Genomic DNA, 27,719 nt, shown 5'->3' with positions numbered 1-27,719 from the left:
GCCACCCGGATTGAGGTGAATAACCGCGCCACCATGAGGACCTACTAAGTAGTGGGAATTGGGCATTCCAAACTGGGGAGAAAAGGGGATAAAACATTTGAAGAAAAAAAAATGTAAAAAATCAGATCTGGGCCACATTCAGCTGCGGTGTGAACGTAGCCAATCTGAATTTTTACCTGCCAGTGGCTAATAAAATTAATATTTTAGTCACATAGCATGAAATTTGGTCACACATGCGAGTGATTTACTCACTATGTAGAGGGCTGAATACTGTCATGTCCGTGACGACAAGGCCCTAATAATAGCAGTGGGCTTTTCCAGTGTTTTTGGATGTAGCATTTGCAGTTAAAACATGAAATGTCACTTCTCAGAGTGCTAATTACTACTGTGTTGACTCATTTGTATGTATATTTACAAACCAGCTGGCAAATAGAGACTTGGTATAGATTATTTCTTCAGATAAGGATAATTTCAGATAAAACTAAACTAAATTTAAAGGTGTTTTTGTCTTCATTCATTTTGAAACCATTTTGAAGTTTGTTCAGCAGGATACTAATCATAAAATATATATATGAAATGCAACAGAGGTGTTTTTGTATCATTTATATTGACAAATGTCTTTTCTTAGTTGTGAAGGTTAAAATAAACAGCTATCACAATAAAATAAACTTAAAATATTGATGTTGAATTTACTGTCACAATTTTAATTCAGATTCATGAACCGATTCATTCAGACTCGGCCTGTAATGGACATGGTCTTGAGTCCGACTCAACTAAGGTGGACTCAAACCCAACACAAGTGTCTAATAATGCGTTGGCAATGTACGCTTAAGTTTCTCTTGCCAATTATATTTATTAAAAAAAGATTTTGTCGTATATGTGGTATTTAATATTTTCTCTGCTAAAACATTAGTATTACTCCAGCTTTGATATTCAGCCACTGTTTCACAATAGAAATGTTACTGCAAGAGTAATTTCTTAATTTGTCAAAATATCAAAACTAGTTATGAAAATGTAACCATGTGTGTGTTCAGGCATTGTCCAGCAGCGTGAGCTCCAGTAAACTGTTTCCCAGCAGCACTTCACCTCACGAGACGTCGTTTGGAGAGGAGGTGGAAGTGCACAGTCTGCTGGTGGTGGATCAGCACACGTTTGAGGGTGCGTTCACGCTTTATAACATTTGTGAGTTTCATTCTGTCTGTACATGAATGTGTGTTTGGAATGTAAAGCGTTCTATCTCTGCCTCAGTGTTGCACGCGCATCAGTTCCTGCAGAATGAGTATGCACTGAGTATGGTGTCCTGTAAACTGGGCAGAGATCCTGCTGTGTACTTCATCGTCGGCACGGCCATGGTGTATCCGGAAGAGGCGGAGCCTAAACAGGGACGCATCATTGTCTTTCACTATACAGACGGTAAGAGTGCATTACAGTCGGTGTCCAATAAGAATGTTTGAAACAAGTTTATTCAAGGTGGTTTCCAACAGTTTTGTTTTTTTTAACAAAAGTGGTATGACCATTAACAAAAGTAACATTTCATTTTTCATTAATTTCAATTAATGTCAGACACTGTTATACTGTTTACCCCTGTTTTTTACTGTTTTATACAGTTTTTTTTTTTTTTTTTTTTTTTTTTTTAATTTTTAAATTTTTTATTTTTTTATATAATGTATTTCTCACTATTTTAATTGATGTATTAGTGTTTGCGATCTACAAGCGAGTGTGTTGTTTTTAATATATTCAGTTTCATGTTGTTGTCTGTATTTTCAGGTAAACTGCAGACAGTAGCAGAGAAGGAAGTGAAAGGAGCCGTTTACTCGATGGTTGAGTTTAACGGCAAACTGCTGGCCAGCATCAACAGCACTGTGAGTCCCCTGATGCTCATGTGACTGTTAAATCAAACACGCCTCCCGTACACTAGCAGTAACCTACATCTGTGTGTGTGTGTGTAATGTGCGTGCAGGTGCGTCTGTATGAGTGGACGGCAGAGAAGGAGCTGCGCACCGAGTGCAATCACTATAATAATATTATGGCTCTGTATCTGAAGACTAAAGGGGATTTTATACTGGTGGGAGATCTGATGCGCTCGGTGCTGCTGTTGGCGTACAAACCCATGGAGGGCAGCTTTGAAGAGGTGAATGGTCCTGCCATTTCTACTTCATTGCATTCATCGATTCATGTTGTCATAATGCAGTTTTAATTCCATCAGATCGCTCGGGATTTCAATCCTAACTGGATGAGTGCTGTAGAAATCCTGGATGATGATAACTTCCTGGGAGCAGAGAATGCTTTCAACCTGTTCGTCTGCCAGAAAGACAGGTAACGACTGGGGCCGCAATGGCTAGTAAATAAAATTCCTCATGAAAATAGCTGAAGTTAACATTACCACATGGTGTAAGATCTTGCTAAACACACTCATTTTGTTTTTCTTTAATCTGGTCAATAGTTTGTCAGATCTGCACTTTTTTTTTAATAAACATTTTCTTTCACACAAGTTTACATTTTTGGTGTGCACATTGTTTGAAGGAGAGCACTGAGCGAGATGTGAAATAATACAGAACAATTTGGCTTTTAATCGATCATTTGATTCATTGATTGATTTATCTAAACCGTTATGATACAGAATGAACTGATGGAGGATAACAAGCTTCACTATTCTATTGATTGTGAGAGAGGTGCAGGATATTGTTGTTTATATGGAGCACACATGATGCCTGCGGTACAGTGAAGTACAGATAATAAACTCCTCTTTCTTCCTGCAGTGCCGCGACTACAGATGAGGAGCGGCAGCACCTGCAGGAGGTGGGCTTGTTCCATCTCGGCGAGTTTGTCAATGTGTTTTCACACGGTTCTCTAGTCCTGCAGAACCTCGGTGAGAGCTCCACACCGACCCAGGGTTCAGTGCTGTTTGGCACAGTCAACGGAATGATCGGTGAGTTTGCTTTACTTTTACCATTATGACACAATTTTCTAATGTTATAAAATCCATCAAAAAGTGTGGTAACACTACACACTTCACTTTGTTTGTTTGGGTTTTTTTCAGGTTTGGTGACGTCACTTTCTGAGGGCTGGTACAGTTTACTGCTGGATCTCCAGAGCAGACTCAATAAAGTCATCAAGAGTGTCGGCAAGATTGAGCACAGCTTATATCCTTCAACAAACAGTGTGTGTGTATGTTGTGAATGAAGTCTTCTGCATGAACTGTGTGTGTAGTCCTTGACTCTAGCGCCACCTGGAGGTCATTCCACACAGAGCGCAAGACTGAGCAGGCCACAGGATTCATTGATGGAGATCTGATCGAGAGTTTCCTGGATCTGGGTCGTGCTAAGATGCAGGAGGTGGTGAGCACTCTGCAGGTCAGCACGCTACACACACACACATCTCTGCCGCATCACATGTGAAAAACAGGGCTGTATTGGGGGAAAGGGAATAGAAGTCAATTTAATAGCAGTTTTTCAAAATGTTTTTTAGAAACCATAGTTGCATCCAGGGTGCGATTTTCTGGAGGGGTTCCCTGCCTCTGTTTTTGATATCCCCCCTTCTGGTCGTTCATTTTTTATCACCGTAAGGGGATACGTTTTATCCCTGTTTCTAGTCAGACTGAATGCATTTACCATATCCAACAGTAGATGGTGCTATTAAATAAAGCCCTATTAGGATGTAATTAGTTTTCCGAACAAATGTTTGACTGTAGATTAATTATTGCTACGGACATCTGTAATGTTTACTTTCGATTCGCACAGGATTAGGGATGTCTGTCGAGATCCCAGAGATGGGTGTGTAAACTCACTGCATTTAAACACTGAGGTCACATGTAAATAACCCATCAGAAAATGTATTGCTGTGCTGATTAATTATCAAGAAATATTAATCATGAACATACACTGATCAGCTACAACATTAAAACCACTGACAGGTGAAGTGAATAACATCGATTTTCTCATTGCAATGGCACCTGTCAAGGGGTGGGATATGTTAGGCAGCAAGTGAACAGTCAGTACTTGAATTTCATGTGTTGGAAGCAGGAAAAATGGGCAAGCGTAAGGATCTGAGCGACTTTGACAAGGGCCAAATTGCGATGGCTAGACTGGGTCAGAGCATCTCCAAAACGGCAGGTCTTTTGGGGTGTTCCCGGTATGCAGTGGTTAGTAGTACCTACCAAAAGTGGTCCAAGGAAGGACAACTGGTGAACCGGCGACAGGATCATGGGCGCCCAAGGCTCACTGATTTGTGTGGGGAGCAAAGGCTAACCCATCTGGTTCAATCCCACAGAAGAGCTATTGTAGCACAAGTTGCTGAAAAACTTAATGCTGGCCATGATAGAAAGGTGTCAGAACACACAGTTCATCGCAGCTTGCTGCGTAGCCGCAGAATGGTCAGAGTGCCCATGCTGACCCGTCCACCGCTGAAAGCGCCTACAATGGGCACGTGAGCGTCAGAACTGGATCATGGAGCAATGGAAGAAGGTAGCCTGGTCTGATGAATCATGTTTTCTTTTAGATTATGTGGACGGCCAGGTGTGTGTGTGTGTGTCGTTTACCTGGGGAAGAGATGCCAGCAGGATGCACTATGGGAAGAAGTCAGGCTGGCAGAGGCAGTGTGATGCTCTGGGCAATGTTCTGCTGGGAAACTTTGGGTCCTGGCATTAATGTGGATGTTACTTTGACACCACCTACCTAAAGATTGTTGTAGATCACGTACACCACTTCATGGCAACGGTATTCCCTGATGGCAGTGGCCTCTTCTGCCACACTGCAAAAACTGTTCAGGAATGGTTTCAGGAACATGACAAATAGTTCAGGGTGTTGACTTGGCCTCCAAATTCCCCAGATCTCAATCCGATTGAGCATCTATGGGATGTGCTGGACCAACAAGTCCGATCCATGGAGGCCCCACCTCCCAACTTACATGGCTTAAAGGGGTCATGTAATGAGGAATCAAATTTTCCTTGATATTTTGACAAATAAGAGTTCATTCTACTATAAAAAAAATTTTTTTAAAAATACTGTAAATTCCAGAACTCAAAACTTAGTCCCCAATGCAATAAAAGCATTTATTGAAACCAAGCTGACAAAACGCCATGTTCTCTACTTCTGTGACAACTTTACATCACTTGGGTTACTCAATAATTCAAGATGGCCTCTGCAGCAACAAAATCAACGCCTATTTTAAAATTATCACACCCATGGCCCCGTCCATTGGTGCTCATTTGGCTCATAAACAGAGACGGAGAGAAGGACAAAAGGCCTACTGTCTGTGGCCTCACTACTCCTGAACACGAAAGGGGGCTCATCTGGACTATTTTGAATTATTTTTGTATACAAACATGTACTACACAGACGTCTTTGACTGTTGTCATCTCTCTGGCACGCTTTTAAAAGACGCGGTGTCAAGTTTCAAGGCTCCTGTTGTTTTGTTGCTTTAACTGCTCAACAAACTGTTCTTTCACCTATCAGTGCTATTTTTAATTGTTGGTGTATGTAAACACGCACTAGATGGACTTCTTTGACCGTTTTGATTTGTTTCTGGCGATGTGCACCTCAGTGCAGGATGATAAACTGGATGTGTGCGTCTTGTGAAGCAGTCATAAAACGAGTCTTTGCAAAGGAATTGTCACTGAAGGATATGGGGCAGTTAAAAATACTATTGGACCCGATCAAAAACATAAGTAAACAGTTTCATTCATTAATATTTCAAATGTCATGATTGTTTATGATGCTAACATGCAGTCTACACTGAGCGCATCCGTTGACGCAAAGCAGCGGCTTGAGACTGTTTAATCCGGCAGGTCAACACTAACTTTCTGAAACGTTTCTTTGTGTTGTTGGCAGTAGTAGCACCAGCACAAAATGGAACGGGACACCTGTTTGTTTACTGTTGGAGTGACGCGCTGCAACGGACGCTTCCATAGTAGACAGCATCATTGATTATAGCGTCCGGTGTTGGGCTGCAACTAATGATAATTTTGATAATCTTTTAATCTAACGATTATTCGACTATTCGGGCGATTATTGCAACGATTAATCATTAGCTCTTTACCGATTATTCAGCTTGTGCCCCGACTTAAAAGGTTGTATTATATGTGCTTACTAACAATAAAGAGGACAAAATCATCTTTTAAAAATACCTCTAAATGACATTCACTGAATTAAAGGGAAAAAATACTTTTTATTAAGTTTAATTCAATAAAAATCCTGTTATCAAGTGTTTTTGTTTTGTTTTCCAGTTAAAATTGTCAACAAATCCTTAAAACAAGATACATTTACTTGAGAAGCAACATATAAGACAGTGTTTCCCAACCACTGTGTGTGCCGTGAAAGATTGTCAGGTGTGCCGTGGAAAATTATCAAATTCCACAAATAAATGCATGAAAAAAAAATTATAATAATAATTTCAGGGATCCAAACTCCTCACCTTTCAGAGAAATTCGCCATTTTGAAACCATAATCGGTCACTTTTGTGATTGTGAATAGCAATGATTAATGTGCAAAAGTAACTGATATTTATACGCGTTAAGGATCTTTCACATGACTCGCGTCAGCGCTGCAGAATACATTGAAGTCTATGAAGTGATGCCACTTTACACAAGTGTTTTTCACACACGTTTTTGCTTCACCAATAATGTCTTTGAGAGTATTAAGCAACAAGAAATATTTAAAAACTGTCCAAATTTGTGGAGACATTGAATGTCTCAATTTCTTTTAATTAAATATTACCTTATCGTTTACAAATATCAGAGACCCCAGTTATTGAACTAATTTAAATTCACCAAGAAAATGCTTAGACCTAAACATAAACGAGTCCTTTTATTACTTTCTGCTATCAAAGCAACTGCAAGGTTTTTTCTCTCTTCCATATACATGTTTCCAATGTTTATTGTGCACACCTCCCGCTTTTTTACGTTGCAAACTCGTAAAATCGCCCCTCTGTGACACTTTCTGCAACTCTTGTCGTGGAGGGCAATGCGGCGTTGAGCGGAGCGTTGACGCCTCGACACACCTCATGTGAAATGCGCTTTACAATGACGAAAGAACATTATTGAAACGCAAAATTATTATTATTTGTCTATTATTGTGGTCTTTTCTGATAAAAGCCATGCTCAGCAGTTTAAATAGGTTACTGTAGTAAAATGATACCATAGATCTGCTTTGTGCTTATAATTCTTAAACTGAAGTCAGTAGATTTGTAGCCATGCAAGTTTTAATAAAGGAGAAGGTAAGGATGTTATTGAAACTCACTATTATTAGACTATTATTGTTGTCTTTTTGGATGAAAAATAATGCTCAGACAGAAGACTATAGATCTGCTTTGTTGTTTTAATGCTTAAACACTATAAAGTTTCATAGCACATAAGATGCTCATTTGTTGCCACCTAGTGACATTTCCAGAAGGGGTCACTGAACTAATCAGTTAATAAAATTGAACAAATTTGTGAAACAGAAGCAAGCCTCACCAAAATACTCTATATTTTGCAGCTAATTCTGCACAATTGTAAACTTGAATAAACTTGAATCACTAAAATAACTGGAATTGGTGCTTTTAGCTTATTCTTTAACAAAAATATCCCCAGAGAAAATGTTCGTGGATCAGTGATTGTCTTACCTTTTTCACCACTCATGAGTTTGCATCCCTGTAATTTGTTGTGGCATTGCAAGAACAAATCTACAAATTAGAAAAGAAGCAAATTTGTTGTTTTTTCATTACCCATTTAGCACTCTTGCCACCTGTGACCTCACACAACGTAGCCTACCTATGTGATTTTTTTTTTTTTTTTTTTTTTTTTTTTTTTGCATAGCCGAATTACAAATAAACGCTACTAAGACCAACAGAAAACATGGACAAGTTCTTGAAAAGTACATATATTGACGATGGTTAGCCTATGTGGGATAGTGATGTGCCGTAGAATTTTTTAGTCGTAAAAAGTGTGCCGTGGCAGAAAAAAGGTTGGGAAACACTGATATAAGATATTTAGACTTTAAGAGAATGTATCTTTTTCCAATTAACATTTTTATTGATTCATAAACATATAGCAAAATAAAAAACACAACATACACTATATTGCCAAAAGTATATGCTCACCCATCCAAATAATTGAATTCATGTTTTCCAATCACTTCCATGGCCACAGGTGTATAAAATGAAGCACCTTGGCATGCAGACTGCTTCTACAAACATTTGTGAAAGAATGGGCCGCTCTCAGGAGCACAGTGAATTCCAGCGTGGTACTGTGATAGGATGTCACCTGTGCAACAGGTCCAGTCATGAAATTTCCTCGCTACTAAATATTCCACAGTCAACTGTCAGTGGTATTATAACAAAGTGGAAGCGATTGGGAATGACAGCAACTCAGGACTACATTGGGAATGACTACAACTCAGCCACGTAAAATGACAGAGCGGGGTCAGCGGATGCTGAGGCGCATAGTGCGCAGAGGTCGCCAACTTTCTGCAGAGTCAATCGCTACAGACCTCCAAAGTTCATGTGGCCTTCAGATTAGCTCAAGAACAGTGCGTAGAGAGCTTCATGGAATGGGTTTCCATGGCTGAGCAGCTGCATCCAAGCCATACATCACCAAGTGCAATGCAAAGCGTCGGATGCAGTGGTGTAAAGCACGCCGCCACTGGACTCTAGAGCAGTGGAGACGCGTTCTCTGGAGTGATGAATCACGCTTCTCCATCTGGCAATCTGATGGACGAGTCTGGGTTTGGCGGTTGCCAGGAGAACGGTACTTGTCTGACTGCATTGTGCCAACTGTGAAGTTTGGTGGAGGGGGGATTATGGTGTGGGGTTGTTTTTCAGGAGCTGGGCTTGGCCCCTTAGTTCCAGTGAAAGGAAATCTGAATGCTTCAGCATACCAAGAGATTTTGGACAATTCCATGCTCCCAACTTTGTGGGAACAATTTGGGGATGGCCCCTTCCTGTTCCAACATGACTGCGTACCAGTGCACAAAGCAAGGTCCATAAAGACATGGATGAGCGAGTTAGGTGTGGAAGAACTTGACTGGCCTGCACAGAGTCCTGACCTCAACCCGATAGAGCACCTTTGGGATGAATTAGAGCGAAGACTGTGAGCCAGGCCTTCTCGTCCAACATCAGTGTCTGACCTCACGAATGCGCTTCTGGAAGAATGGTCAAAAATTCCCATAAACACACTCCTAAACCTTGTGGAAAGCCTTCCCAGAAGAGTTGAAGCTGTTATAGCTGCAAAGGGTGGGCCGACGTCATATTAAACCCTATGGATTAAGAATGGGATGTCACTTAAGTTCATATGCGTCTAAAGGCAGATGAGCGAATACTTTTGGCAATATAGTGTATATACATTGAATCAACATTTAACCCCTCCCAATACCCCTCCCCAATCACCAATCCCACCCTGACCCCCAACGAACAACACCCTGTGGTCCCAAATAGAATACACACACACACACACACACACACACACACACACACACACAAAAAAAGAAAACAAAAAATAAATATAATAATCATATATAATTAAAACTAAACATCTCTCTCCTCAGCCCCTCCCCGAAAGTCCCCCGAAAACACTAAGTAATTGCCCCACTTCCTATCAAATAAATTCTGAACCCCCAGCCTTCTGCTTGACATCTCCTCAAAAGCAGCAACCCTCCCCATCTCTGCACACCACTCCGGAAATAAGGGCGCTCCATCCACCTTCCATCCCCTTAAAATAATTTGCCTGCCAATCATAATGCTCGTCAGAACCCAATTTTTTACGTGTTTATCCCCCAAATTTATGACCACCCCATCGCCCAAAATAGAGTCTGGGGCAAAATGAAATTTGAGTGCCCAAAAACGTCACACATAAAACTCTGAACCTTCGACCAAAAGTCTTGGATCTTAATGCACCCCCAAAAAAAAACATGGGTTGTGTCTCCATCTTCTGATTGGCATCGCCAGCAGGTGGGTGTGTCAAGACCAAGCCTATAGAATCTATGTAAAATCTTGAATTGCATAAGGCGTACCCTTGCATCTCTAGATGCAGAATTGAAATTTTTTAGAATCCTAGCCCACACTCCCTCCTCCAATACCAAGTTTAAATCTTTCTCCCATAATCTCTTGATAGAAGTTGAAGCTCTGTCCCCCAGACTCTGAATTAGCAGGGAGTAATACACTGATGCCTCATGCCATGCATCTTTTTTTTTTTTTAAAGGATTTTTAGATATTTTTATTTTTAATATATTCAACATTCTCAGATAACAATTTTTTTGCTTCTGTAGTAAAGATGCTAAAGAAAATGTTTGTTGTTTTAAAGGAATTTTAGATATTTATATTGGAAAACAAGCCAAAACAAAAACAAATCAAAAACATATTTTGTTGCAGTTTATAATGGGGCGAAGAATACCTCTCTCACCTTTGTTCACTTCAATCCATCTTTAACTCACAAAAAACAAACACTCTCTTAAAAATAAAGCTGCGTATTGCCAATTTTCTTTACAATAAGAAATGCTCCGCTTATTCCACAACGAGAGTGCTTCTTTATTTACTTATTTGGTATTTTTGTGCAATTTCCCCCATACTTTGCGATCTACATCACCTGAAACTGTTTGGAAAGTTTAGAGTGCATCTGGACTGTGAGCTGTGTTTTGCTCTCAGCTGCAGATGCACTCTAAACAGCTGCAGTGCTGCTCTCGCACGTCATCATCAGAGTTTTTAATGTATTTATTTTTTTATTTTATCCACTTTTTCTCCCCAATTTGGATTGCCCAATTTCCACTACTTAGTAGGTCTTTGTGGTAGCGTGTGGCTTTGTGGAGACTCATGTTACACTCCGCGATCCACGCACAACTTACCACGCGCCCCATTGAGAGCAAGAACCACTAATCACAACCACAAGAAGGTTACCCCATGTGACTCTACCCTCCCTAGCAACCGGGCCAATTTGGTTGCTTAGGAGACCTGACTGGAGTCACTCAGCACGCCCTGAATTGGAACTCGCGACTCCAGGGGTTGTAGTCGGTGTCAATACTCGCTGAGCTACTCAGGCCCCAAAACAATAATGACTGCATTTTATTGGCTTATGGCTTGCAGATACTATTAATATCTTGATTATACCACTGTATAACAACACTAAAGTAATTCAGTTTATGCTACCATTCAACTTTGCCAGCCGGAGGCACCCGGATTTGAACCAGGGACATCTTAATCTGAAGTCAAATGCTCTAATCGACAGTTTTACGTTGTCGATAATGTCGACTAATCATTTCAGCCCTAGTCCAGTGTAGACAGGGTATGAGTGTTAACAGTTGTGCTTGAGATGAATAGTGTAATATATTCGGATGCAGTGTATTGGATGTGCATTGTGTAAACTGTGAAATGTACATTTATAATAAAGTTTTGTGCTTGAATATTCTCTTCCGATTGAGTTTAAAAAATGACTGAATTTGAGGGGCTGTATGCTTTTAGCCGATCACAATAGAGGGCGTTTACACTGAAGTTTAAAGGAGGAGCTAAGGCAAAAATTTAGCTTTTCAGAAAGATGGTCAGGGAAAGGGTGGAAAATGATCATATATTACAAAACTATGACTGTTTTGGTGAAAAAAAAAAAACGTTACTAATATTATCAGTGGACCTCAGGGAAGATAATGAAACTATAAAAAAAGAGAATTTCATGACCCCTTTAAAGGATCTGCTGCTAATGTCTTGGTGCCAGATACCACAGGACACCTTCAGAGGTCTTGTAGAGTCCATGCCTCGACGGGTCAGAGCTGTTTTGGCGGCACAAGGGGGACCTATACGATATTAGGCAGGTGTTTTTAATGTTGTGGCTGATTGGTTTATGCTGTAACCTATCTGGGATTATTAGAAGAAATTGACTGGAATACCTGAAATACCTAACAAAATACAAAACAACTAGTGAAATTAGCGAGCCTGTAATCCAAATATTACACTCTTGAATTAAAAATGTGGACAATCTGCTCACATTATATATGATTTTTTTTATACCCCTCCCAAAAAAATGTTCAGAAACAAGAGGCTGCAGTGTCTGAACAACACTTAAAAACACAATTTTTTCACTTCACTCTGTTCAAATCACAAAATGACATGCTTGTGTACTAATTTCCCTAATCAAAAGAAAACATGCTGGTTTCTTTCTCTTTTGCATGGGTAAATAAACGGAATTGCATTTAAAGCTTATAATGAAAAACATGCATCTGTCCATACGCAACAGCCAGCGTTGTGAAGCGCATCTTTTTTCTGGTATCATCTTATGTGACCAACATCTTCAGACACATGGAGAACTTGAGAAACAACGATAATTAAAGCCAAGGGTTCACAGACACTTTAGATTAACAAGATTTTAACCGTAAAATGCGATTATTTTACCGGCATTTTATAGAAGGTAAAAAAGCACTGAAATCTTTATACTGGTGCATACCACTGACAAACTCTATATGCTATGCAAGAACTGTGGAAAATGTTCATAAATGTAAGTACAAAGCAAAATTTAATAAAGTCTTTAAATCCTGGACATCTGTGAATTATGGAAGAGTTTTTCCTCACTGTAAAAATGTTCAGTTTTAATGCTATTAGTTTTGATTGAAGGAAGAAGTTCATTTAATATTAAAGAGCCTGATAAAAGGAAAGATCAGTTAAGGAGTTCAGAATGCTTTAAAATAAGCCCACATAAATAAAAGCCCTGCATAGCCTGACATAAATTAGCTGTTTATTAACATTTTACACATTTTATTGTTAATCAGTGTTTGGTATTTCACTACAAATTACCAATTACAAAATTGTAATCAGATTACTGATTTTATGGATTACGTAATTGAAAATATAATCACATTACTAATTACTTTAAAGATACTCTCTAAAGCTTTTGATTTTCCACTCAACAAATTAAAAATGTCTTTATTTCCTCCTCGCTCGTTGACTCACAAAACAAACAGATGTACATATTATTGAGCATGTTTACATCGCTTAAGAAAACGGTTTATTCCAGGGTTTTTGCAGTGTTCTGAAATGTCATGTAAACATAAATACCGATTTCATTACATCGCTTAAGTGTTTAAGAAAAAGTGTTTTTTAACACCTGAGTTTCTCCCGAAGAACGCAGCTTATGAGGTCATCTATGAATTTGTGATAAATCCTAATTTAATTGATCAGATCTTAATTTAAATAAATCACCCAAAAATGAAAATTCTCTCATTTACTCACCCTCATGCCATCCCAGATGTGTTTGACTTTCTTTCTTCTGCAGAACACAAATGATGATTTTTAGAAGAATATTTCAGCTCTGTAGGTCCATACAATACAAGTGAATGGTGACCAGAATTCAGAATGTCCAAAAAGGACAAAGGAAGCATAAAAGTAATCCATACGACTTCAGTGGTTTAGTCCATGTCTTCAGAAGTGATATGATTGTGTGTGGGTGTGTGTGTGAGAAACAGATCAATATTTAAGTCCTTTTTTGCTAGAAATTCTTTTTTAGAGGAGTGTTGTGGGTTTTGCTTATATCATAAGCAGTGTGTTCTCACTGTCTGTTGTCTGTTTCAGATTGATGATGGCAGTGGAATGAAGCGGGAAGCTACGGTGGATGAGGTTATTAAGATAGTTGAAGAGCTTACACGAATCCACTAACCAATCGGAGCTGTTGCACATCTGTACATAAATATAAATAAATGTGTGTGCACACTTCACTTCTGCACAATGAATTGTGTTCTGTCACAGCTCTTTCACACACACATTCACATTTAATGTGTCTGTCATATAATGAGCATAATGTGATGACCCATTTCGTGTGAAGAATATCCCTATTCAACACTGATTCTCAATAGTTTTAGTAAAGCGTTTGTCATTGTGATGTTTCTCTGTTCATTTATTTTAATAAAGTCTTCTTCAAGATCTGCTGTGTTTGAAGAAGTGAGTGTGGTATATTAAAAGCATTGAGGAGTTCAGTGAATCAGTGACTGAATTCAATCATTGCGTGCCGTAATGACATTAGCTATGTTTCCAAAGTTGTGAATTTAATTAATGCGAAAAACCATAATGTTGCAAAAACAATGTGCAAATAAAGCCACGTTTCCATCCCATGTGGAACAAAAATCGTTACTTTCGGATAAACCATAGCAACTGTGACTCTTTTTAACAAAATACTCGCGGTTTAGAGCACACAGACAAAACACTGTAAAGAAATGTTTTTCTCAAGTCAGGGAGCGACAGCAAGTCACAGTTCTGGGAGCACTATGTGTGTGCGTATCTATAAGATATTTTTCAAAAGTGTCAATAGATCTTTTTCACACACTGTTTTTTGGAGTGCGGAAGTAAACGTTTGCAGGGTAAACTTCGACAGCGGTGAATGGGAGATAACAGCAAATATTATTTTCACTTACCCATTTGCTCCAAGACCAAAAGAAAAACTCCACTATTACGTTTGAATGACTTTCCAGAACAGGAAAAAAAGAGAGAGAGGTTGATTAAGACAGTCAGATGGGAGAAGATGCCAAATTTACTGTCACTCTCTCAGCAGCTGCAATAGAAACCCCCTCGCAGCTGTGGTAATTTGTTTTTTAAACTAATTCCAGGGTAATATAACACAAAGCGTAATGTTATAAATTTACACTCTATTTAAAAAATGTATAATATAAAAAAACGAGATTTACGCTGCTAAACGCAGAAACGCTTCACAGTCTGTAAAAAGGACTATAAACCTGCTCTTCGGCACAGTTCAAGTTTGTATTCCACATATTTGCTCTGCAAACTCTATGCAGGCCTATTCAGGACACTGTTATTTCAGGGTGACCACAGCAACATTTTAGATGAGCAGGTTTAAACGAATTATTCAGTCACATGATTTTCGATTCCTAATCAATTCAGTAGGAGTTTATTCTGTAAATGTGTTTCCATCATAATTTATGCGCATTTCTTCATATCGAATAATACATGTATCCACCTCAAGCCAGGAGTGTCGCCAGACCACTTGTACTGGGGCACGAGCCCCGGCAATGTTCTGTAGTGTCCCAGTAAATTTTTCCTGATAAATCCTTGTCTGACCAGAGAGATTACCATATACCAAAATATGTTTTCCTATTCATTGGATTTGATCATTTACATAATTTAAATCATTTGAAATCCGAAGACTAAGGGTCTGTTCCCAAACGTAGTAAGTGTCCTCTGGAGGCAGCATTTTTAGACATCATAGGCACGCTCCTGAGGCAAAGGCTGTTCCTAAAGATCGACATCTTAATTATGCTGCCTCCTAAAATATCTAGTTTTGACCAGATACTAGGGTAGCATCGTATGTATCCTTCCCCGAGTAGGCGATCCCAGAATTCACCGTGATGATGGAAAAATGAATCCAAGATGATGCAAGAGAAATTTAGATTATAAATATAATCCATTCAATACTAAAAATTATAAATTAATAAGTTTAACAGGATACAAAACCGACTATTTTACCCAAAATGTGTGTGTGTTGTGTGTATTTATGCTCAGAGGATTGCGTCGATGGGTCACTTCTATTAAAGTGAGTGGGAGAAATTGGAACGCTCAATCAAGGATCTCTGAAGCCTGGTTTATACTTTGGAAGAACCCAAACTTTTTTCTCCTGGACGAACTAAAGCCAGCGTGTATACTACGCGCAAAGTCGTTTTAAAATTAGTTTGTTTAGGGTGATGTCACAGAGTTTAACGTATTGTTCCAGCCACAAGTAAAGCCAATAATGCAGGTTTTTCTCTCCTTGGATCGCTGCTTTTAGTGCTGTGTCGCATCTTTGCTTGATTAAACTTGTTTTGGAGCCCCTTCCACTTTTAAAAACTCTTCCACTCTTCAAATCTATCTCCACTCATTTGTCATGGCCTTTGTAGAAGTTTGTGTTGCAAATCGTAAAAAAAAAAAAAAAAAAAAAAATATATATATATATATATATATATATATATACACACACACACACTATATTGCCAAAAGTATTCGCTCATCTGCCTTTAGACGCATATGAATTTAAGTGACATCCCATTCTTAATCCATAGGGTTTAATATGACGTCGGCCCACCCTTTGCAGCTATAACAGCTTCAACTCTTCTGGGAAGGCTTTCCACAAGGTTTAGGAGTGTGTTTATGGGAATTTTTTTCCATTCTTCCAGAAGCGCATTCGTGAGGTCAGACACTGATGTTGGACGAGAAGGCCTGGCTCGCAGTCTTCGCTCTAATTCATCCCAAAGGTGCTCTATTGGGTTGAGGTCAGGACTCTGTGCAGGCCAGTCAAGTTCTTCCACACCAAACTCGCTCATCCATGTCTTTATGGACCTTGCTTTGTGCACTGGTGCGCAGTCATGTTGGAACAGGAAGGGGCCATCCCCAAACTGTTCCCACAAAGTTGGGAGCATGGAATTGTCCAAAATCTCTTGGTATGCTGAAGCATTCAGAGTTCCTTTCACTGGAACTAAGGGGCCAAGCCCAGCTCCTGAAAAACAACCCCATACCATAATCCCCCCTCCACCAAACTTCACAGTTGGCACAATGCAGTCAGACAAGTACCGTTCTCCTGGCAACCGCCAAACCCAGACTCGTCCATCAGATTGCCAGATGGATAAGCGTGATTCGTCACTCCAGAGAACACATCTCCACTGCTCTAGAGTCCAGTGGCGGCGTGCTTTACACCACTGCATCCGACGCTTTGCATTGCACTTGGTGATGTATGGCTTGGATGCAGCTGATCAGCCATGGAAACCCATTCCATGAAGCTCTCTACGCACTGTTCTTGAGCTAATCTGAAGGCCACATGAACTTTGGAGGTCTGTAGCGATTGACTCTGCAGAAAGTTGGCGACCTCTGCGCACTATGCGCCTCAGCATCCGCTGACCCCGCTCTGTCATTTTACGTGGACTACCACTTCGTGGCTGAGTTGCTGTCATTCCCAATCGCTTCCACTTTGTTATAATACCACTGACAGTTGACTGTGGAATATTTAGTAGCGAGGAAATTTCACGACTGGACTTGTTGCACAGGTGGCATCCTATCACAGTACCACGCTGGAATTCACTGAGCTCCTGAGAGCGGCCCATTCTTTCACAAATGTTTGTAGAAGCAGTCTGCATGCCTAGGTGCTTCATTTTATACACCTGTGGCCATGGAAGTGATTGGAACACCTGAATTCAATTATTTGGATGGGTGAGCGAATACTTTTGGCAATATAGTGTGTGTGTGTATATATATATATATATATATAATCCGCACAATCTCTGAGAGACGGGCTTCAAAGTTATCTCCATTTTATCGGCAGTAACCTAGGTAACAACTCCACAGCTGACATGCGCGATTGTAAATAAGCGTCATGTACAAACCCCACCCCGCCGAGTTCTCCTGGGTCAAGAATTTCAGAGATGTGCACGAACAGGAGGAATCTCACCAAATGAACACCTTGGCAGAGCAAAAATATCACTGCATTACAACATCATTTGTAGGCGAACTAAGCCTCTATGCACGGAACGAAGCCTACGTATTTCCGGTCAAATCTCAGGGGGCTAATATAGTATATTTTTCTATATCATAGTATATTTTTTATATCAAAGTACTTCTATGGAATGGTCTGGACTTTGTGTGACCCAGGAGAGAGCATATGAGGTTACTAAAAGTGCTGATGCTGCAAAAACCACACAGTGCACTCAGCTGTAACAGAAATAATGGTGCTACAGACCCTGAGAAACATAGCTGAAGATAAAGATCAAACACAGCCAACAGTCAGAGTGACCTTAAGCCAGGTTTCCTCCATTAAAAAGAAATAAAAGGCTCTGTGAAATAATGGTGGCTAATGGTAACCATTCACTACAAAAAATAATGAAGATGGGCATATGCATGAGGTAATACCAGATAAGAAACTACAAAAGATGAGGGATTACACCCAGGGATTCAGATCTGAGCTGACATCTCGGGTTTGTTGGTTTGTTCAATAAAGTCTAACCTTTGACACCTGGAATTGACTTGATATCAGAAAAGAAAGATTACTAGAAAGATTACTAGAGAATGCACATCAGAATGATTGGTTCAAATGGGCAGAATATACAGCAAAACAATCAGGAATGTCTGGTATGTTTACCATCACCTCTGAATAAGCTTATGGTAGTACCCAGTCAATATGATTATGCACAATGTACCCAACCAAAGTATTGTATTGAGAGAAAAGCATCCTTTTGCCCAGTCTGGGGTGCCTAGGAAGTACAAATTATCACAAATACTATATGAGTGAACATTGGGAACTGAGTGTAAGCGTCTAGACATAAGAATAATTTGCGAAAAAGAGAAACCCCCCTAAAATATGATATAAACCTAAAGCTTGAATATGAATGCTTTAACAAATCTATTGGAGCGGTTAATAATGGGAAAATTTTGAGGTAATTTTGCAATAATTTGGCATGTGGACGAAGAATTATAATTATATAAGTGTCTATATTTGTATGGATAAAACCCAATAAGAATGGATCATTTACATTTATTATAATCAGCAAAGATTTATCAATTACACTGATGAAGCATTAAAGGCTTTAGGTGACCAGTTAGCTGCAACAAGCAAAATGACATGGCAAAATAGACAGGCACTAAACTGGCTATTGGCAGAAAAAGGTGGTGTCTGTGTAATGTTTGGAGCTGACTGTTGTACCTATATTCCAAATAATACAGCTCCTGATGGATCCTTTACCACAGCAATGGAAAAAGTTGAAAAGCCTACGAGAAGAAGTGACTACCAATGCAGGAAGAGATCAATGTATTGTAAAATGGTTTGACAACCTATTTGGATCTTTGGGAGAATGGCTTACTAAAGTAGGAAAAATAATGGCTGTAGCTGTTGTTATTTTTGTGCTGTTGTTTTGTTGTGTTGTGCCTCTCCTCAGATCAATGATGGCCAATGCTGCAGCCAAACAGGTGGTCAATGTGTCTGTAAAGCCATCTGGAATTGACATTGGGGCCACTATATACTCCATAGGCCCTGGACTTGATGAGCAGGACGAATTCTAGAAAAACCCTGAAATGACACAAGAATGGTAGGGAAGGGGAGCCTTTTATTTTTGACTCTTTGTTTTTAATTTTCTCTTGTTTTTGGATAGCAAGGGAGTCAGTGTACTCACTGTATTTTCTTTTATAATAAAATTAGGTAGCACTTTAGATTGGATAGAGTAGGCAGGAAGTTAGATGGTATTATGTTTATTATTTTGGCATATACCCCTTCCTGAAGCTATTATTTTCTTTTAAATGATGTTTGTTTAATCAAGCTATGTGAATGCAAGGGAATGATGAAGGTCTGCGGCAGATCATTATCCATGTTACGAGGTAATGTAACTAGGTAATGTAACAATAAGTAAGGTTTACTTTGATTATATGCATTTCTTAAATGTCTTAAAAGTATCATTTATTGTCCGAATCATCTCTGAAGGTACTATTAACCAAGTAAATTACTGCAGAGTGAAAAATAGTATGCATTTATGAACTCTGAAAACACACTAGAAGTGCCACTGGAGGGCCAGAGAATTGAACATCGTAAAGAGAGAATCGACGAGCACCTCAGTGCTTAGCAGCAAGAGCAAGACTCTACTGGAGGTTTAAAAACCCACTGTCCGCTCCAACACCACCAGATAGTGCTCCAGGCTACCGGAAATGTTTGTGAGTTCCTCTGGCACCGTGGGACATATCATATGCTGAAGTAGTCTACTGATATTGTCTAATCACTGTAGTATGTTAACCTACTTTTAACCTAATCACTGGTGTATTCTACATAACGCAAGGCTAACTTTGCACGCACATGCTTTATACATGAATCTGATTGCTGTTACCCTCCAGAAAAGAACTTAGCTAGGGCACAATGATATCTTTTACTTCCTTCTAGTCAAATGTGGAGGGAGATGTTTGGTCTTATATCTCCTCTGCAGTGCAGTTCCTTAAGAGCAGTCATTGTTAGAGGAATGTGTGACTTGCATTGGTCACTTGGAAGGAATAAAGGAGAATGGCTTTTGAGGTTGCACTCTGGGAAAGGGTAATAGAGGTGAGACTTTTTATAAGTCTCAAAGGAGGGAATATATAGTATATTTGTCTATATCATAGTATATTTTTTATATCAAAGTACTTATATGGAATGGCCTGGACTTTGTATGACCCAGGAGAGGGTATATGAGGTTACTGGACTTACTAAAGGTTACTGGGGTTACTAAAAGTGTTGATGCTGCAAAAACCACACAGTGCACTCAGCTGTAACAGAAATAATGATGCTATGGACCTTGGGAAACACAGCTGAAGATAAAGATTCAGCTGTAACAGAAATAATGGTGCTACGGACCCTGAGAACATAGCTGAAGTTAAAGATCAAACACACTCAATGGTCAGAGTGACCTTAAGCCAGGTTTCCACCATTAAAAATAAATAAAAGGCTTTGTGAAATAATGGCGGCGAACGGTAACCACTGACTACAAAAAATAATGAATATGGGCGTATGCATGAGGTAATACCAGATAAGAAACTGTACAAAAGATGAGGGATTACACCCAGGGATTCAGATCTCAGCTGACATCTCTGGTTTGTTGGTTTGTTCAATAAACTCTAACCTTTGACACCTGGAACTCCTGACTTTGAAAGTTTTCTTACTGAGAAGGAAAGAAAAGGCATCTTACGCTCCACATAACTTCCGTTATCATAAAAAGCTAACGTGAAAGTGTCGTTGTAGCAAACTACTATTCTTTCTCAAATAAAGTGTTTTATCACAACAAATGTGATTTTATTTAGTAAAAGTATAAAAATGAGCTCCAAAAGTGTAAATACAAACTATTTGTAGCTTGCAGAACGTCTGAGCACTGCTATACCATTATGTAAGGCTTCCTTTGTGTGCAAAGTATTTACATCCAGCGATAAAGTGATTATAAGTGAGAAATACAGCAACACAAGTGATTCAAGAGCACAAACAATCACCAGAAGACAATGTGGAACAGTTGCTCAGCTGAGGTTTTAGCACCAATCACTTTGCGACGAAACATCACTGAGAACACTACACAGCACTTTTTTTATTAATTTTTTTATTATTATATTTACCCCCCAAGTCAAAGCATGAGATTACACACGAGTCAGTTAATGTTCACATCAACCATCAGAATGGGGGGAAAAAATGTGATCTCAGTGATTTGGACCATGGCATGATTGTTGGTGCCAGATGGGCTGGTTTGAGTATTTTTGTAACTGCTGATCTCCTGAGATTTTCACACACAACAGTCCCTAGAATTTACTCCAAATGGTGCCAAAAACAAAAAAACACAGAGCGGCAGTTCTGTGGCTGGAAATGCCTTGTTGATGAGAGAGGTCAACAGAGAATGGCCAGACTGGTTGGAACTGACAAATTCTGCTCTGTACAAATGTGGCAGAGCACAAAACAGAGCAGAAAAAATTCTGCTCTGTACAAACACAGCACCAACCCGCATGGTGCTGTTTTGGTGGCACAAGGGGGACTTACACAATATTAGGCAGGTAGTTGTAATGTTGTGACTGATCTGTGTATATTGTTTTTTTGTTTTGTTTTTGATTTTCTCCCCAATTTGGAAAGCCCAATTCCCAATGCACTTTAAGTCCTCAATCCGTGTGGTGGAGACGAATCTCAGTTGCCTCCATGTCTGAGACCGTCAACCCACGCATCTTATCACGTTGCTTGTTAAGCGTGTTACCGCGGAGACATAGCGCGTGTGGAGGCTTCACGCCATCCACCGCAGCATTCACGCGCAACTCACCACACGCCCCACCGAGAGCGAACCACATTATAGGTTACCCCATGTGGCTCTACCCTCCCTAGCAACCAGGACAATTTGGTTGCTTAGGAGACCTAGCTGGAGTCACTCAGCACGCCCTAGGATTTGAACTGGCAAACTCCGGGGGTGGTAGTCAGCGTCTTTACTCACTGAGCTACCCAGGCCCCTCGATCGGTGTATATTGTTAATTGTTTGATCATGATACCTAATACATTAATTCATATTATATTAACGAATGTAACCTTATTGTAAAGTGTTACCACACAATTTAATCTGTATATATATTGTGTCAAATTACTGCATCGTTGTTAACATTTTTTTTTTTTTTTTTTTTTTGCAAATAAAAGAAAAATGGAGAATAAAAAGTTTACTTCTCATATGCTTTCATCCATCAGTGCTGTCTTCAGTTCGGCAGACCTCTGTACATGACAAATCTCTCAGAAACGGGGCACAATTTTTATTAACGTTAATTATACTGAAAGTAAAAATTATATTATACTGCATAAATAGAATACAATAAACTAATATTGATCATTATTAGACAAATTGTATGGTTAAAGTCACTATGTTAAGAAATATATGATCGTTCACCCCAGCATTTGCTGTGAAGCTGGAGTATCGTCAATTGTCATATTATATTAACTTATAATATCACAGAGGGCTATACTTTATCTAGCAAAACGAATCAAAATAATTACATGAGTATTACAGTCGGAAACAGGGATCTTGCTAAGCCAGTGCTGGTGGTCGTGCACTGTGGTCGAAATAACTTAAAGTACACGTTGTTAAACCCCTTCTTTATACTGGCCAAATGCAGAAGTGATCATGCATAGAGTCCATTGCAACAGTCAACGGATGTAGAAACGAAGTACCGCCTTACAGTTAAAAGAGCCAATAACATTTTAGATACAGACATAATCTATCAATCAACTCTAGAATGCGCATGCACATTAGTTAAACAAGCCAGGAACATTTCGTTTTTTAGCGTAATATAAGGGAAAAAGTCACAATTTATGATACCAGTGTTGTCAGATTTTATTGCTGATTTGAAATACATTCTTTGATTGTAATCTTGTCCGCCCTTTTTTTAGATTCCGGTCTTTCCTCATTCAAGCAGATAGGAACTGCACTGGCATGACTGGAAATAGCCTTCCGAGAGCGTTCTAAAGATGGCCGACAATAGATTGACTTGCTAGAAACACTTTCAAATCAGTTGCGAAATGACTGTTCTGTGCACTGCGCGTTAGGATCGCTATTTTATGGGACATGAAATACTCCAAAAGAAGGATAAATCAGCGCTGGCTGATTCATCAACCCAGCTCACACTGTCCAATCAGCCACGATGCGCAGCTCCTTGGCTCAAACAGATAACTCATACGCGCTGCGTCGTTGAATCTAGGGTGACCATATGTCCTCTTTTTCCCGGACATGTCCTCTTTTTCGGACCTTAAAAAAGCATCCTGCTGGGATTGCTAAACTTGCGAAAATGTCCGAGATTCAGCTTTAGTTGCATTATGATGTGCATCTGGTCTAATACTTCATTGTGTGTGCACGCATATTTGCATTTCTTTAACCCCCTCTTTGTAAGTCCCGCCTTCTCGCACACCACTTGGTCGATTATAAGAGGCTTGCAGCAACTATTGGCCAAATTTCTGCCTGTCAGTCTCTCCGCGAATACGCAAAGCGCTGTTGTGTTCGGCATCAAACAGTTGCTTGACAGTAGCAGCAAATGATAGCTGAGTGGAAACAATGCCTAAACGAAGGTGCATCTTACAGAAGATTTGAACAAAAAATTCCCATGCTTTCGTCCAGGTCAAGATCCGTGGGAAGCAGAATATATGACATGTAAAGCTGGCACTTATGTGTCAGTTGCTAATAAAGGTGCAAGTGATTTAGAAGCACACATTAGCTCTGCCAAGCATAAAGGGTCAGCAAAAGGTGAAAGTTCATCAGGTAAATTAATGGACTACTTTTTGCGACCAGGTAAATTTGTTATTATATTGCTTCATTTTCCATGGCCATTCAAAATAATAGTAATAGTAAATGAAGGTACACTCATAGCATCAAATATTTTATTTTAGTACATGGACATTCAAAAGAATGTTGGAATATGTATTTATGTTATGCTAAGAGTGTCTTTTTCACTGTATTAAAGTTTGTATTCATAGCAACACTGTTTTGAACCCTATTAAATCTTAATGGGTGGCGTTTCAGTCACTATTTCATACTCGTTCCATTGTCTGACAATAGAAACAGAACAAATATGTACATGAAAACAGCTTTATTGGGAATTCGGCTGTATTAAAATACAGTATGTGAGCACAGAATGTAGGAGAGAAGCAAATACATGTAAAGGGCTGAGCACAAGGCAAAATGCAAATACAACGTGATGACATCATGAATATGCTAATTAATGCATGACGTCATCTAGCGACTTTTAGTGACTTTTTTTAGCAGGCTTTAGCTACTTTTCATTGAAAGTAGTTGGCAACACTGGTCGAGTGTTCCAAATCACTCTCTTATGAGACATCATTTCAGTAAAGCCCATGGGCTTATAAAATGATTCGTGAAAAACCATGTCCGCATTCTAAGTGAGTTTGATTCATGTTTGATATAACATTCGTCTAGTTTAATATGATGCATTAAGCACTGCTGCAGGTTATATAAAATGCTCTCTCCTGCAGAATGTGCATTTTATGAGGCAAAAGAACTGATTCCTTGTCAAATTAGAATATCTTAATTTTATCGGCGGTATCATCAGTAATCAACATTTCAAACGCTACTATGGCCAGTTGTGCAGTCCACCAATAACGTTAGAGCAGCTGCAGCAGTAGGAACGCCCACCAGCGACACACAAAAGTCTAGCGACATGCCGCCCGCGGTGTGAACGGGGATTAATGCTGCCATAAAAGACAACGAGGCAGCTCACTAAAGTTTTGGAACAGACCCTAACTGTAACACTCGCTGAAGTGAACGTAACCTCAGCAGCGATCTGTCCAATCACCGCTCCTGCTCCTCCTTTGATGTTGTTTTCTCCTGCGAAAAACAAAACCTGAGGAAAGCATTGAAAGCACCAAGTTAACGCTTGCTGCTACTGTCTTAATGAGTAGTTTGAATTTTTATTTAGTTGAATGGGTTGTTCATGGATATCATGTTTTGTCATTTCCACGGCACAGATTTGATTGATAACGTTAGTTTGTTAACTGACCAGTTAGTACAAGAATGCTTTCTAATCTCGATGTGATTTAACCGTCACCAGTGAAAGCTATTTAATGTCATTTCATCATTTAGGGGCTACTAGCTAGTTAATTTGCTTTTTTTGTTTACACACTTTTAGCTAGTTAGGTGTTTTAAATTCTGTATCAGTTGTTCTGTTTTCTAGGAGTGACCAGTACAAGCTTAATCTTTTTTTTAAATTATTTATCCAGATGGATATAGCCTACAAACATTTTTATTTCAGGTGTTGGCCGAGGGAGAAAAAAACAGCAGTCAGTCAGGTGAGGATGAGCAAACAGCAGGGAAGAGAACAGATGCTGTCTTTCATAAACTGTTTGGATGGTCCTCATTTCATTTTATTAACCTTTAAATGCATCTTTAGCAGTCTGACACTGCATAGATGAACACAAATAGATGTACAGATGTCAAATCATTTTAATTACACTTAGAAATAAATGATATTTTATTAATTTTAGATTATTTTTGTCTTACTGTGTTTACATATTGCCTGTTACCATTAAAGCCCATCTTTCACAATCTGAGGGTTTCTAGTTTTTTATTTGAGATGTTTTATATTGAATAACATTAATATGTAGACAGAAAATATATCAATTCACATTATAAAGCTGTTTTATTTACTGTAATATTTATTGCATAGTAATGTTGCATTGTTATACAGCCTTGGAGTAAATGAATGTAACGTCATGTTTGAGTTTAATTGTTTTTAAATCAGTTGGGTTTAAATTTAATCCACACAGATATTAACTGCTGATATGTCAAATATTTAGGCATTTTAGGCTTAATATTTTCTGAATAAATGAGTTAAAAAAAAAAACATTTTTTTTAAAATCCTCTCCTAATTTGTACGTATTTTTATGCAATCTATATAACCTTTTTAAAACCTAAGAATTATAAAGTAATAAGCACACTACAAGATATGCCATGATAGTAAACTTATATACAGTTGAAGTTTACATACATTTAGGTTGAAATAATTAAAACTCATTTGTTTAACCACTCCACAGATTTCATATTAGCAAACAATAATTATGGCAAGTCGTTTAGGACATCTACTTTGTGTATGTAAACTTCTGACCCACTGGAATTGTGGTATAGTCAATTAAAAGTGAAACAATCTGTCTGTAAACAATTGTTGGAAAAACTGTGCCTTTAAGCAGCTTGGAAAATTCCAGAAAATTATGTCAAGCCTTTAGACAATTAGCCAATTAGCTTCTGATTGGAGGTGTACCTGTGGATGTATTTTAAGGCCTACCTTCAAACTCAGTGCCTCTTTGCTTAACATCATGGGAAAATCAAAAGAAATCAGCCAAGACCTCAGAAAAAAAATTGTGGACCTCCACAAGTCTGGTTCATCCTTGGGAGCAATTTCCAAACACCACAAGGTACCACATTCATCTGTACAAACAATAGTATGCAAGTATAAACACCATGGGACCATGCAGCCATAATACTGCTCAGGAAGGAGGTGCATTCTGTTTCTAGAGATGAACGTTGAAGTTTGGTGTGAAAAGTGTAAATCAAACCCAGAACAACAGCAAAGGACATTTTGAAGATGCTGGAGGAAACAGGTAGACAAGTATCTATATCCACAGTAAAACGAGTCCTATATCAACATAACCTGAAAGGCTGCTCAGCAAGGGAGGAGCCATTGCTCCAAAACTGTCATAAAAAAGCCAGACTACAGTTTGCACATGGGGACAAAGATCATACTTTTTGGAGAAATGTCCTCTGGTCTAATGAAACAAAAATTGAACTGTTTGGCCATAATGACCATCGTTATGTTTGGAGGAAAAAGGGTGAGGCTTGCAAGCCAAAGAACACCATCCCAACTGTGAAGCATGGGGGTTGTAGCATCATGTTGTGGGGTGCTTTGCTGCAGGAGGGAATGGTGCACTTCACAAAACAGATGGCATCATGAGGAAGGAACATTATGTGGATATATTGAAGCAACATCTCAAGACGTCAGCCAGTAAGTTAAAGTTCGGTCGCAAATGGGTCTTCCAAATGGACAATGACCCCAAGCATACCTCCAGAGTTGTGGCAAAATGGCTTAAGGACAACAAAGTCAAGGTATTGGAGTGGCCATCACAAAGCCCTGACCTCAATCCAATAGAAAATGTGTGGGCAGAACTGAAAAAGCGTGTGTGAGCAAGGAGGCCTACAAACCACATTACACCAGTTCTGTCTGGAGGAATGGGCCAAAATTTCAGCAACTAATTGTGAGAAGCTTATCGAAGACTGCCCAAAACATTTGACCCAAGTTAAACAATTTAAAGGCAATGCTACCAAATACTAGCAAAGTGTATGTAAACTTCTGACCCACTGTGAATGTGATGAAAGAAACAAAAGCTGAAATAAATCATTCTCTCTACTATTATTCTGACATTTCACATTCTTAAAATAAAGTAGTGATCCTAACTGACCTAAAGCACACTACAATTTTGGCCACGATTCTGCAGTCTTAGACAAATTTCGGGAATCCTAAAGGATTTCTTTTGTCGTAGGGCAAAATCGACAATCTTACAACATTCAGTGTGACATGTTCTCCGACTGCCGAAGTTCTGGCAGTGTCAGAAAATTTGCATCGCAGCCATATTGTGTGGCTATTACGATGGCCAGATGAGATATTCCGCTCCTCTCTCGCACCCCAGTTCACTTGGAAAGAAACCTGCTCCATGTCTGCACCACCATAGCAACATTTGTGCCCAGTTATCACTCTACTCAAGCTATTTCAATGTTTTTTTCTTC

At 39.2% G+C, this 27,719-nt stretch overlaps 2 protein-coding genes across 5 annotated transcripts in view; one reads left to right on the top strand and one right to left on the bottom strand.

The window, feature by feature from the left end:
* The window catches only part of ddb1 (damage-specific DNA binding protein 1), a 57,663-nt gene extending 43,792 nt beyond the window's left edge, over window positions 1-13,871 (top strand). Inside the window, exons 19-27 of the mRNA XM_051657352.1 lie at window positions 1,035-1,158; window positions 1,249-1,413; window positions 1,768-1,862; window positions 1,961-2,131; window positions 2,207-2,316; window positions 2,760-2,929; window positions 3,041-3,143; window positions 3,230-3,353; window positions 13,519-13,871. Of these exons, the coding sequence (XP_051513312.1) occupies window positions 1,035-1,158; window positions 1,249-1,413; window positions 1,768-1,862; window positions 1,961-2,131; window positions 2,207-2,316; window positions 2,760-2,929; window positions 3,041-3,143; window positions 3,230-3,353; window positions 13,519-13,602 (1,146 nt within the window). The 3' untranslated portion in view covers window positions 13,603-13,871. The remainder of the gene's footprint in view (window positions 1-1,034; window positions 1,159-1,248; window positions 1,414-1,767; window positions 1,863-1,960; window positions 2,132-2,206; window positions 2,317-2,759; window positions 2,930-3,040; window positions 3,144-3,229; window positions 3,354-13,518) is intronic.
* The window catches only part of tspan4a (tetraspanin 4a), a 214,022-nt gene that overhangs the window by 23,543 nt on the left and 162,760 nt on the right, over window positions 1-27,719 (bottom strand). The gene's annotated exons all lie outside the window — the stretch shown is intronic.

The sequence above is a fragment of the Myxocyprinus asiaticus genome, chromosome 26 (genome assembly GCF_019703515.2).
Source record: "Myxocyprinus asiaticus isolate MX2 ecotype Aquarium Trade chromosome 26, UBuf_Myxa_2, whole genome shotgun sequence".
Lineage (NCBI taxonomy): Eukaryota > Metazoa > Chordata > Actinopteri > Cypriniformes > Catostomidae > Myxocyprinus > Myxocyprinus asiaticus.
This window is presented reverse-complemented; position numbering and strand designations above follow the sequence as displayed.